General features: G+C 50.3%; 6 protein-coding genes across 6 annotated transcripts; 2 read left to right on the plus strand and 4 right to left on the minus strand.

The window, feature by feature from the left end:
- Positions 1 to 470: 470 nt before the first annotated feature.
- Positions 471 to 2,103, plus strand: VFPPC_10731 (glycosylhydrolase family 76-2 protein; the record flags this gene model as incomplete). The annotated part of the gene is made up of 4 exons (XM_018289045.1): positions 471 to 567; positions 664 to 1,149; positions 1,208 to 1,452; positions 1,519 to 2,103. The coding sequence occupies 4 exons, from the start codon at positions 471 to 473 to the stop codon at positions 2,101 to 2,103; spliced, it is 1,413 nt and encodes a 470-aa protein (XP_018138221.1).
- Positions 2,104 to 3,275: 1,172 nt separating this feature from the next.
- Positions 3,276 to 4,982, plus strand: VFPPC_10732 (zinc finger domain-containing protein; the record flags this gene model as incomplete). Its single annotated transcript, XM_018289046.1, has 1 exon — positions 3,276 to 4,982. One exon carries the CDS (start codon positions 3,276 to 3,278, stop codon positions 4,980 to 4,982), a length of 1,707 nt encoding a protein of 568 aa, XP_018138222.1.
- A 116-nt stretch (positions 4,983 to 5,098) lies between these two features.
- On the minus strand, positions 5,099 to 5,788 carry VFPPC_14813 (hypothetical protein; the record flags this gene model as incomplete). Its single annotated transcript, XM_018292581.1, has 1 exon — positions 5,099 to 5,788. The coding sequence occupies one exon, from the start codon at positions 5,786 to 5,788 to the stop codon at positions 5,099 to 5,101; it is 690 nt and encodes a 229-aa protein (XP_018138223.1).
- A 649-nt stretch (positions 5,789 to 6,437) lies between these two features.
- VFPPC_10733 (isoamyl alcohol) lies at positions 6,438 to 8,156 on the minus strand (the record flags this gene model as incomplete). The annotated part of the gene is made up of 1 exon (XM_018289047.1): positions 6,438 to 8,156. One exon carries the CDS (start codon positions 8,154 to 8,156, stop codon positions 6,438 to 6,440), a length of 1,719 nt encoding a protein of 572 aa, XP_018138224.1.
- A 1,288-nt stretch (positions 8,157 to 9,444) lies between these two features.
- Positions 9,445 to 10,941, minus strand: VFPPC_10734 (tetratricopeptide repeat domain-containing protein; the record flags this gene model as incomplete). Its single annotated transcript, XM_018289048.1, has 3 exons — positions 9,445 to 9,883; positions 9,955 to 10,434; positions 10,709 to 10,941. 3 exons carry the CDS (start codon positions 10,939 to 10,941, stop codon positions 9,445 to 9,447), a joined length of 1,152 nt encoding a protein of 383 aa, XP_018138225.1.
- A 959-nt stretch (positions 10,942 to 11,900) lies between these two features.
- VFPPC_14814 (aldo/keto reductase family domain-containing protein) lies at positions 11,901 to 12,597 on the minus strand (the record flags this gene model as incomplete). Its single annotated transcript, XM_018292582.1, has 3 exons — positions 11,901 to 12,189; positions 12,245 to 12,407; positions 12,459 to 12,597. 3 exons carry the CDS (start codon positions 12,595 to 12,597, stop codon positions 11,901 to 11,903), a joined length of 591 nt encoding a protein of 196 aa, XP_018138226.1.
- Between the last annotated feature and the right edge of the window lie 384 nt (positions 12,598 to 12,981).

The raw sequence follows: 12,981 nt of genomic DNA on the forward strand, positions 1-12,981 counted from the left end.
CTGTCTACGTCTCTGGCGTTCCGGGCCCCAATTAGGACAATCAATAGCATTTCTTGCCCTATTGTCCGTCTTGTTTATTATTAACCTCGACTCTCTCCGCTTTGCACACCTTCCTTCGAAATCTCTCTTTGTCCTGCGCCTTCCTTTTACCTCCAGCATCTATCCAGTCCGGCCTGGCATCTTCCTGGCTGATCGCCCGCACACGACCGTTCACCCATCCTCGTTCGTTTCAACTTGTCGCCCTCGCTCGTTAAATCTATCGCCTTTCAAAGTTATTTCAGCCTATTTCAACCACGCCTTGTCGATTTACGAATTCGCCTGTTGACGTCAGGCTTCTATTGACGCATACCTACACTTGGTGTTCCTGGGCCAGCAACCCATTTGGCTACGGCCACAGATGCATACGATCAACGCCTGATTTTTTGTTTTCACTCGCTCGACGTCTCTTCATTATTTTATATTCCATCGCCATGTTCTCGTCATTGCTTTCGCCGGCGTGGCTCGCCGTTGCGGGCACGCTGTTGACTGGCCTAACTGAAGCGCAGTATTACAAAATCGATAGTGACGGTATGTGACGTCCTCGCATTCTTGGATGATGGGAATGGTGCCTGCTCTGTCTTGCGCCGTGACAGCCCGCTTGTATGGAATTCTGACCTAGTATAGATGCTATCAAAACATCTGCGCGAACATTGGCCTACGACTTAATGCTGTACTATAAAGGAAACCAGTCCGGAGAAATCCCCGGGATCCTACCAGGTCCCCCAGCAGATGGAAAAGGTCCATATTACTGGTGGGAAGGCGGTGCTATGATGGGTACTTACATGGACTATTGGAAGTTGACAGGCGACTCGAGCTACAACAGCGTCGTCATGCAAGGAATGTTGCATCAGGTCGGCGAGAACAAGAACTACATGCCCAGCAACCACACAATGTCACTCGGAAACGATGATCAAGGATTTTGGGGCATGTCAGCCATGTTGGCTGCCGAAAACAAGTTTCCCGATCCCCCAGAGGATAAACCGCAGTGGCTGGCGCTTGCGCAGGCTGTTTGGAATACCCAGGCGGACCCTAGTCGATACGACCAGACGTGCAACGGAGGCTTGAGATGGCAAATCCCCTTTTCTAACCAAGGATATGGATACAAAAATAGTGCGTATTTGTATTGTTTGGGCCGTTAGCACTACGTGGTGAGACTGACCTGTAGCAGCGATCGCTAATGGAATTTTCTTCAACATGGGAGCTCGTCTTGCCCGATACACTAAGAACGACACTTACGCCAAACGCGCAGAAAAAGCATGGGATTGGATGATTGGGGTCGGATACATAGATTCAAAGACCTGGAACGCGTACGACGGTGCTCACGTGGACAAAAACTGTACGGATGTCAACAAGGCTACCTTTTCGTATAATGCCGGAGTTTTGGTTCAAGGCGCAGCCTTCATGTACAACTATGTAAGCAATTCTGCCGAAATGGGATACTAACTACAAATTTGGGAGCTGATACTGACCAAACGCCAGACTGACGGAGCTGCGAAGTGGAAGACTGCCCTCGACGGATTGTTGGGCTCCATGCTGAAAACCTTCTTCCCCAACGACATCGCCTGGGAAGTGCCTTGCGAACAGAAAGGCGGAAAGTCAACCTGTACTCCAGACATGTTGTCCTTCAAGGGATATATTCACCGATGGCTGGCAGTTACAACGCAGGTCGCACCATACACCAAGGACAAGATTTTACCCGTCCTGCGCAAATCGACCGAGGCGGCTGTTAAGCAATGCACAGGCGGCGCAACCCAACGCCAGTGCGGTTTCTACTGGAGTCTTGGGCAATTTGTTGATCCCGGGGCAGACAAGACGACAGGAGCCGGCGAGCAAATGAATGTACTAGCAGCGGTTTCAAGTCTGCTCATCGGCAATGCTGCGCCTCCAGTAACTAACGCGACTGGTGGCACATCCAGGGGCAATCCCAACGCCGGCGGCAAAGACAATGGCGAACGGCCCCCGAAACCCATTACCACCGCTGACAGAGCAGGTGCTGGTATCATAACCTTCTTGCTTCTTGGAGGTGCCACGGGAATGTTTGTCTGGATGAGTGGGTTTGATTAGCCTGTTGCGATTCAACGGGACGGCGTCTTTGTCTTTGCTCAAATCACGGCGTTTGGCATACGGTTCGTTGTCGCTTTTTGGTCTCATTTTCTTTTTGGATGATTGGGCGGCCTAAATCATGCGTCTGTATTTCTCTTATTCCTTTACTTGGTACTGGTCAGGCGTTATGGAATTACCAGACAGGTTACTCTGGTTGTGTTTAAGCACGTAGAATAAGTTATATCGGGGGCGTCATGAACTGTCATCCTTTGCCTTCCATGGAAGTGACAGAATAACGTTATCATAACAATGCAGTTCAAGAAATGATACGTGGATGTGACCTGTTATATCGTTGAACCAAGACCGTCGGGTCCTTCTTCTTGATACTCAAGTCCACCTTTTACGAGGTCTGTCACGCCATGAACGGCATTCTTCATCCAGAACTGGGTTCCCGAGGGCGTGGCCAAGATGCATGCTGTCTCGGAATCCTCCACCAACCACTTCTCATCTATTGTGCCCAGAAATAAGTCTATAGTGCCGGTATAGTCGTCAGATCTCCAAAGAAGTGAACTTCCGCACGCGCTGCAGAATCCTCGATAGCGGCCAGGCGACGACATGAACTCTTTGTACTCCGGGCGCGATGACGGCGGCGGCGTGAGTTGTGAGGGAGCCAGGATGAGAAATGAGGCTGTTAGAGAAGCTGTCCATTTACGACACATGGTACCTGAGGTTTCAGATTAATTTATGTCCCTTTGGTCAGAGTGTGCGGTGCTAAGGGCTTGTGCACAAACATTGGCAAGTGGACGACTGGTAAGGTTAGTTGGTGCATGGTGTTGAACAAGCTTTGAGAGGTGACTTACTACTGGTGGCCATTGCGCGGCGCTGAATAAAATTTTGTAGCGGATTGCGCCACATAGGCAGCCGCCTGTTAAAATAGGAGGCTCACTTGTCATTTTGGGTTTCCCTCGATAATTTGCGTGACTGTTATACGAGGTTGACGCAGATGTGATTTGGCGCTCGATACTTATGAGTGAGCGCGAGTTGTGAGCGCTGAACCAACAAAAGCGTGCTGAGTCATCTCCACAATTGACGTGATTCGCCCCAGCAGCCTGCCTTCCACCCAAAAGAAGCAACATCACCTTGAATCTCCAACACATTTGACACGCTCACCATCATCTTGCTGAGGGCTGGAAATGTCTTCTGACAAACACACATCAGATGAAGAGTCTAGCAGTGGCTCTGACGCATCGTCTGATTCTGGCTCCGGATATGGCGCTCCGCTCATCGATCTCGAAGCCGAAGAGTCGGGTGCAGATTCAGATGAATCTGATACCCTTGACTACGCGCCTGACATAGCATTTCCGCAATTCACACAACTACCCCCTGAGTTGAGGCGGCGAATATGGGAGGTATTCTGTCCGGACTTGGTGGCAAAGGCACGCGTTTTGAACTTTAGGGTCGCTCCTAGCTCCGCCCTCACGCACCGGCTTGACGATTATTCGCCGCAGGAATATTGGTCTCTGGCTGATCAAACGGAGGAGCTGAGGGCCATGCTTGCGACGCACCAGGAGTCGAGGAGTATTGCCGTAAAGGTATTTCCTGATGAGCTGCATATGGAGGCTGAGATAGGAGATTCCGTGATACGTTTCAACAAGAAGCGGGATGTGGTCTACTTGCATGCTTTCGATGTTTCTGCAAACTTTTATCAGCCTGGATTTGAGAGGGAGGTGCTCCATGCTGCTGTGGCTCTGGCGGATGGTGAGATTGTGCCGCAGCACTTGCTTATAGCCATGGTGAAAAGGGCACTGCCAAATTTACAGAGACTCTATCTCAGCGCGACTTATGAAGAATTCCAGCGCCGAAAGATTCGGTGGTGCGGAACCGACTATGTCCACAGATATGTGGTTCAAACATATCAGAAAGAGATTGGACTGGGTGAAGACGTAGATGTACTGTACTGCTGGCCAGATGTTGATCGACATCCAGACTTTGCAAAGTACTCCATACCTAACCTTCGAGAGATTGACGCAGCGGATATTGCGGAGGGGGCAAAAAACACTGGCGTTCACGTACTTCCGATGGTGGAGTTTGAATTTGAGACTGGAATGAAGAGGATGGAAGAGCTGAGAGCCATGAAGGATACCCCAGTGCAGGATGAAAGCGACGAGGACAGCGACGAAGACGACAGTGACGGGGATGAATCGCAACAGGGAACGGACTTGGACGAATACGAGAGTGAGGGTATTGACGATGCAGATATCGAGGAGCGAGAGGAGTCAGAAGATGAAATTATTCCCACCAGCGATGCTGGCCGTTTTTCGAGTCCGGAGATTTCAGATGGTGACGAGGTTGAAGAAGTTGCGCCGGTGCAGAGGTCACGGAAGAGGAAGGTTGTTAGTGATTCGGAGGAAGATGAGCCGCAAACAAAGAGAGTGCGTTCGCGGGCTGTTGTCGACTCGGATGACGATGAGCCGGAAGATGGCACGGCTGCATCAGCAGTTGTAGTCATCTCTGATGAGGACAATGAAGAACCACAGAAACGAAGTCGAAGATCGAGGGCCGTGTCCGAGTCAGATGAAGAGGAGGAGGATGTGGAAATCGTTCAAGTACGAAGTAAAAGGAAGTCAAGGCGGGCAGACACAGAATCTGAAGACGACGAAAACAGCGATGACGAATCTGAGAGTGCTTCAGATGAAGATGAACCGCCGAAACGGATATCACTCGCCGAGAGATTAAGGAGGGCGAGAGAGGAGAATCCCGTGTCTGGGAGTGAGGAAGATGATGATGAGGAAGACGAAGATGAGGATGATGAAGATGAAGAAGAGGGGGGCTTGCTTGATATTATGGCTGACGAGGACGATGACGACGAAGACGAAGATGAAGACGATGCTGGATGGTGATGGGCCCTGCCATTGTACAATATCAAAAGTGCTTCAACTTGAACCAGATCACGCTACAATACCTACAATACCACTACTTAAGTAGCTAATATAATACCCAATAACAAAGAAACAAATCACAAAGTCTCCCCCCTACTCAACATATCCACAAACTGCTCTATCTTCCTCCTCCTCGTCTCCTCCGTCTTCGCCGTCGTCACCCTCCACAAGAACGGAAACCTCGCACTCCTCCCCAACCCATCAAACACATCCCTCGCCTTCTTGTTCGCCGCCAGCGCCTCCGCAAAATCCCCGGGCACCTCCATCGTCGCTGGGCCCGCGTACGCCCTGTCCCACCGCCCATCTGCCTTCGCGGCATGCACCTCCGCCAGCCCCGTGGCCTGCATCCTCCCCTCGTCGATCAGCACGGCCACCTTGTCGACGTTCCGCTTGGACCAGAGGCTGTTCTTGCGGCGGGGCGTGAACCGCTGGATGAAGTAGTTTGTGTCGAGGGCCTTGCGCTGCCCGTCGATCCAGCCGTGGCAGAGGGCCGTGTCGATGGCTTGGTCGTAGGTGATGGTGGGGATGGAGGATGCTTTTTTCGCGATCTTGAGCCATATTCCTTGGTTTTGGGAGGTGTTTGCTAGGAGCCAGGTGTTGAAGGCGGCGGGGGAGGGGAAGTAGATTGTTGGGGGGTCCTTTTTGTCGACTTTTGCTGTTGGTTTGGACTTGGGTTTGGGTTTGGCTGGGATTGGTGGTGTTGATGCTGTGGTTGGCGGTGATGTGGCGACCACTTTGGTGCTTAAGCGGATGCTTCGGCGGACCATTGGGATAGAGGCTTTTGTAGGTGTTGATTTTGTGTAAAGTCTGGTCGAAAAGGGGACTGTTTGGAGGCGTGAATGTGAGGCTGTGAACGCAAGGCAGGGTAGACGTTGCATACGGCGGGCTACCGTGGTTGCGATATGTGGCTATGCTCTTTACAGATGATTAATGGCAATTATTGAGGGGCTTGGATGCTTCTGACAGCGAGCTGGGATAGTTGTATGTCTTGCATTTCCGTTAAAGATGAAAACGATGTGGTGTAGTGAGGATGATCGTGAATTTGGGCTGGGAGGTTCGAACATAACGCTAGTGCGGCGCGCAGCTAACCTAGAGCTGATCCGGTGTACAAACTTTCTGGCAAATGAGCCCACTCCTCTGCAAGGCGGCATATTTTTAAAGCGAAAATATTAAATATTTATTATTAGTTGTTGATTCTGCTGGATTTAAGTATTTAAGCCTAGTGTTCGGGTCGTGTTTTTTGAAGGTGCTGGTTCTGGTGCACTGCTAGACAAGCAACATCCAAACTGCAACCAAAAACCAAAGACCCAAATAAACAGAAGTTATAACAACATGGCTTAGACGATATGTGCAAAATTTCATGTATTTCCATGTATAGACAAATATGTATCATGCACCAGCATATGCACACCACGCTTAAAGCCCCTCAAACGCACTATAGCAAGACTCCCTCGCATCATCATCAGTCCAACCGATACACTTCCAACACCGCAGCAGATTCCCCGGATCATACTTCCTCTTAATCTGCAGCAACCTATCATACGGAGCACCGTAGTACTCGCGCCTCCAATCAGGATTAAACGGGTTACCCTCGTTGCGGTACGTCCCACCACCAGGAGTCAGCGACACCAGCTCCGCAGTCGCCTTCTGCATATCCTTGACGACCTGGATTCTCTGGTCGAGCGTACTGTTCCACGTCCATGACGCGGGATTGCCGTACTCCCAGAGAGCAGTCTTCCACGCCGGCTGCATGGACGTGCCTTTCGTGGCGTCCTTGTACATGTAGGGTCCTACGACGGGGACGTACGGCAGGCCACCGGCGTTGACGAACTCGCGCAGGTGTTTCTTGAAGTTGTTGGATAGCTGGGGCGTGGAAAATACAGTGGACGGCATGAGACGCGTGTTGAGGATGCTCATGGTTCCGACGCTGAATGCACCGCTGAGGACGTACTCCTCGAAGAAGTTGTAGAAGCTGGGTGCGATGGTGACGTTTGCTGTGCCGCCATTCTTGAGGGTGTATTGGGTGATCTTGTCCATGGACTTTTTCGCCTTGGCTAGGTCGTTGATTGTGGGCGTCACGTATACGATCTTGTTGCCGTAGATGTGGCCGCCCCAGCCGTCCTTGGCCAAGTCGATTGCCGTGTCGACCAATGTCTCCATGAAGCCGTAGACGGCGTCCTTGTTGCTCGCGTCAATGCCGATTGATGCCACACCAATTGGGATCCTCGGCTCAACACGATGTGTAGAGTCAATAACCACACCAAAAGTGCCGCCTCCTCCGCCGCGAAGCGCCCAAAACAGATCGGTATTCTTGCACTTGTTTGCTACACGAACAGTTCCGTCAGGCGTAACCACGGTGAATTGTACAACGCGGTCAGCTCCCAGGCCGAGGGCGGTGCTCATGACCGAGTGGCCGCCGTTTTGGACCCAGCCGCCTGAGAGACCGACGGTTGGTGAGTATGCGCACAAAATAGTGGCATTGTTCTTGTCGGCGTATTCGTATGCCTCGCCGCAGTTGACTCCTGCACCAGTGGTAATGGTGTTGTATGTATCATGGGCGGAACATCCTTCGGGAACAAAGTGTTGGTTGCGCTTTAACGATCGTAGGTTACGCGTCCATAGCATGAGGGCGCCTTTTTGGCTAGAGTCTTCTTGGAAACTGTGCCCGCTGTTCTTGATGGCCAGTTTACCACCGCATTTCTTGGCGTATTTGAATGCTTGGGTCACGTCGTTGTCATCACGGACCTCGATGAAGTACGCGGGAACGTTTCCCTGGTTGCAGCTGATGCCGGTATATGCGCCTTCGTCTTTGGGACTGGCTGGGTTTAGGAGACATTTGTCCGTGGAGCTCTTGTTGGAGGCACACATGGACGATTCTTCGTACATGTAGGCACCGGGAAATTGGTTGCGGAAGAGGGAAGACAAATAGTTGTTCTGAATTTGGCTGCATTTTGCGTCATCTCGGCGGGCATTCTTGCCTTCGTATATGGAGAAACAGGGCCGTGCTAAGGGCTCAAGGACTTGCACTCTACCACCAAGAGTCTGGTTCAGGTCTTTGATATGGTTTGGAGTCCATGCCCCGGCAGCAATTGCTGAGCTTGCCAGGAGACTGTAGAGTGTAGCTTGGCGTGTCATGTTGTAGATGTGCCTGACGAGATGCTACAACTCAGACGGCTACGGAAACGACACGGCCAACGCAAGATATGGTCGAGTAACAACGACGCAGCTCGGCTGAAGCTGACAGCTTCCCACCATGGTATTAGTATTCCACTGGCGTCAGGTTTGCTCAGCGCGTTTTCGAGGTCTGCTTCGGCCATGTCTCCGGTTTAAACTAGCTGCCATGTCGGCCCAAGGATGCAAGAGCAAGACAAACGCTCCTCTTGACCAATCGCCCTCGATGGGTAAGCCGGACTGGATCTCGAGAGGTCAGAATCCCCATGTCATCTGTATGCGCAGGTTGCATAGCTGATCGGGGCAGCCATGGAACCGGTGTTGGCTCAACCAACAACCAAAAGATCAACCGGGTTGCATCTGTATAGAAACATTGATCCGCCAAACTAATATGGCCAGTGGAGATCAAGGGACTGAAGTGGATGTTGGTGGGAACTGGAGACTTGCTAGAATCGGGAGAGTCCCGTTATGGGCCATTTTTCAGCCACGCTCAGGTCCAGGGGCGGCTTTTTTCGTCCTTGGCTGGCCGCTATCTCCGCTGGGATCAAGATTCAGGAGTTTGACGGCATCTGTGACAACGAAGCGGAGGTGGGAGGGACTGAAACAGGACAGATGCCAAGCTCTTTGTTTGTCATACGTGGAGTTGGATCTTGGGCGTCTGTTCTCGCAACCCGATCGGGAGTGTATTTGAACATATATCATAAGCGGCAATATTCTGGAAATCGCTGGGTATGATTGTCGTTGCATTCCTCATCAATCTGTGCCCTACGGATTGGTGCTGGAGTGTAACCCAGAAGATGAATTGAACCAAGTTTGTGCGTGAGCCGAAGCAGTGCCGCTTTTATCCTGCTAGCCATGGCCAGGGCCTAAATCCATTTTGGGCTCAACAAGGTGCCATTTATGCCCCATGCCAGCGTGAACTTGATTGCTCAGTGCACTTTACATAATTTTATGCACAAACGAACCAGACTCTTGTTGTCACATCTCTCCGTATTGTACGAAACGGATGAGAAAAATGGACGACCAATCGTTTGTTTAGGTTTACGATGGTAGCTTGGCTTACACAATAGTTCAGCTCCGAGATACTGTACAGTCATTTGGACTTTAGGGACTTGATGATTTCGGATTGACCCTAAATTGTGGTAGTCTTCTCAAAATCCGCAGTTTGCATTCTCCGTGTGTATAAATTACATATATTGACCTCTCAGTCCATTGATCTAAACCACCTTAATTCCATTTTAGTTACAGCGATTCAACGAAATAGCAACCCGACCAGCGCATCCCAAGAACTCTCCTCATCTTCAACTTGAGCGTAGTCAGCGGTCGCAAGCAGACTATCTTTAACCTTTACTGCCGTCTCCCGAAGACTCCTGGCCTCTTCTTCTTTGCCCATCCGCTCCAAGACCTGTGACATACGCCATTGGGTTCTGGCTGACTCGCCCGACTTGCCCGACTTTGCTCTGTCCTTCTCATTGCCCTTTGAAATAGCAAGCGACTTCTCAAGGTGTTGCAGCGCAAGGTCATTCTTCTCCTGGAGCATGGCAATCCATCCCAGGCGGTATTGTGCTGCCATTACACTCGCTTGTGTGGGCTTGTCTGCGGACACCAAATCATGAGCTTTCGTGGCGAGTGAGTATGCTTCTGCAAGGTTGCCACGCCAAGCTTCAATCTTGGCACGCTCGTAATGAGTTCTGTATGAGTTGAAGGGTTAATTGTATCAGTAATTGTGCATTCAAGACAAAGGGATAAAGGACAATCTCACTCTCCATCATAATGACTGTCTGACCCATGGATTTTCTGCTGGTAGTACTCTGCTTTCTCAAAGTCACGAACAGCTTCCTCAAAGCGCAGCAGTTGCTGGTGAGCTCGTGCTCTGTTGCGCAAGAAGCGGTCAATGTTGAATTGTTGCCAGCACCTTGACTCATCTACATCCTCCGCCATCGAAATCGCCTTGTCAAGATAGGGCACCGCATCTGCAGCTTCAAAAGCAGACACCATCGTGTAGCCTACATTGTGCCAGGAATTAGCAAGATTGTTGTCTACACTCTGAGATTGTCTTGTAACAATCTCGAACTCCAAGGATGCAGAAGCCTTGGCACGAATGCTGCGGCCAGTTCTCTCATAAAGCCCAACCATGTTTCGGTGAACTCTAGCAGCGAAGGCTGAACCATCCTCCACGGTATCTAAACGATCCAAGACGGTACGCTCAGCCTCCACATATTGCTGTATCTCGATCAAATGCCTAGCGGTGAGTTAGACGCAAGCACAACCAGCTTTCACTTTTGGGTAAACCGCACCAGAGGTAATCATGATTGAGGCCATCGTAGAGCTCTAGGTAATTATCGTCCATTTGCCGCGTATGTCTCCAGTCAACCACCTTGTCCCTGATAGCTTGAAAATGGTGATGAAGCATGGAACAACGGCTCCATCGAGGGAAGAGATGCCTTGTTCCATCCTGTGGGGGAAAATGACATCTCAACAAAATCTATAGGGTCTTGCTAGCGTAGAATGAGTACCTGCCAGCATCCTCAAAAAGGTCGAACCCTAAGGGTATGGTCGCATTGATTGGTTTGAAGAGGTATTGGGGAATAGGTTTAGAGCTCAAAACACAAATGCAATTCATCAGCATAGCCGCATCTTGAGTCAGATCCTGAAAAGCTGTACGCCAAAGGTTGACACGGTCCTGCGGGTGGCGGTCATCGCCATGCTCTTTGGAAGGCAACCGCACGAACCCAGCATTTGATTCCATGACTAAGACAAGCTTCTAGCCTCTTTATCCCTGTGCTGCTGCTTAAGAGGTAGCTATAGACTCTTAAGGTCTTTGGCGACTTGTGCTTAGAAGTTGCTCAAGCAAAATTGGGTGCGATTGCGGCGTCGGTGAGGTCTCTCCGGTTAAAGTACCCAATGGATTTCAATATATTGACGGTCAACTGTTCCAGAATGTGCGTGATCCAGCATTTATTGCCTCTCTTATATTAGTAACAATATGCCCCCAAAGAAGCACATGCGAACCACGGGCAGACACTTCACCCTTGGACCAACAAAGAAATTCGTAACAAAGACATCGTGCGAATGGATGTAGCACGAAACCACCTCAGACGAGTCAATTGTGATACAGTTTCAATGGTCATAGCCTTGTCTTGGGAATATTGTAAAACCTAAAGTCTTGCAGATGTGTTTGACGTTGTTTTTGGTGCAACTGGGAGCACCATCTGCTCTGAATATAACTCTTACAAATTCCAATTCCGGAATTGTAGCTGGCAAGCCGTCAATTCATGGAACGCCTGTTTCATGTGATGTAGAGATTCATGATGGTGGCTTTGTGAATCTGGCCAATACGTAAAAGACAAAAGGCGACCAGTTATCGAAACTGCATGTAGGAACAACCAATGCAGATGGTAGGCAAACTCATGCCTCCATCTCTTCTCAGCCCTTTCCCGGTATATTTTAAGATCTACTGTCGGGTTCAAAAAACTTCTTTCCCCACAATCTGAGGTGATGCGTCAGCCCGGCCTGACAAATTTCCTCGACCTCAGCTGCTTACAGCACAACTTCAGTAGGTGTGCCATACTCCTCAAGCCGAGACAGGTTAGATGTTGTAGTGATGGGAACAATGTTTTGCCCCATGCACCAGCTCAGTAATACTGCCGATTCTGTCACCCCATACTTTCTCGCGAGTGAAGGGAGAACCTCGTCCAACGGCTCTCCTTAAGCCAAAGTGATTGGCGCCAAAGTCTTGAAGGATGAGACCTCGATGCCTTGTTCGCGCATCCAAGGCACGAAATCGTTGGCGCGCTGCAGATAGGGATGGAATTCTAACTGGTTTATTACAGGTTTAATAGCGCATATCTCGAGAAGGGCTTCGGTGTGATGTCTCTGAAAGTTGGAAATGCCGATAGACTTGGCTTTTCCTTGGGCTTTGACAGTCTCAAGACCCTTCCATGCTGCTTGTATGCCTTCATTAGAGCCAATCACGTATGGGTTGTGTAAAAGGTAACTGCTAGTTCGTGAGCAAGGTGAGTTCTGTACCAGGTAGTTGACAAAAGCCCTACAAATCCACGTATTCCAACTGCAGTTTCTCAAGGCTGGCGTCCGGAGCAGCCGGAACATCCTCCCACCCATCCTCAACCTTGGTGGTGATGAAGAGTTTCTCTCGTGGAATGCTGCTTTGTTGTATTGCTAGGCCAACTTCTCGCTCAGTTCCGTATGAGTCGGCTGTATCGATATGTAGGAGCCTTGTGCTAGGGCTGCTTTCAGTAGTTCAACGAGCTTGGGATTCAGAGGATCGTCTGGGTGGTCCTTGTACCAAGCGGCCCCAGTGCCGAACCCGAGCTGATGATGAGTTAGCGTCTTGTAGCTTGGACTGAGGGACAAGTTGTGCTTGCCATTGGGATGGCGTTGCCATCTTTGAGCAGAAGCGTGGGGATCTTCATGGTTCGAGTGGCCAAGGCTGAACACGTCCGGCTCAAAACCGACAGCGGAGGAATGAATGAAGGACCCAATATGCCCGGGTAGTTAAACGTTGACGGAAATTGACACGGGAAGTGCACACGGTCGCCCGGAGTGTCAGTCGAGAAGCTGCAAACAATGATATCATAAGCTGACAGCTTTGTCATTAGTTTCTAGCCCTAAAAACGGGAGTGAATGTTGCGAACATTGAAGCTGAGGAGTGGACATCCTGAACCGTGCTTGTCTTTGGCTGTGGCACAATCAGGTCTGCTTAGCCCTGGTGTATATTGCTGTGTTGTCTACATGAAGCATTGATCGAGATATCGTCATGTTGTCCTCC

The sequence above is a fragment of the Pochonia chlamydosporia genome (genome assembly GCF_001653235.2).
Source record: "Pochonia chlamydosporia 170 chromosome Unknown PCv3seq00009, whole genome shotgun sequence".
Lineage (NCBI taxonomy): Eukaryota > Fungi > Ascomycota > Sordariomycetes > Hypocreales > Clavicipitaceae > Pochonia > Pochonia chlamydosporia.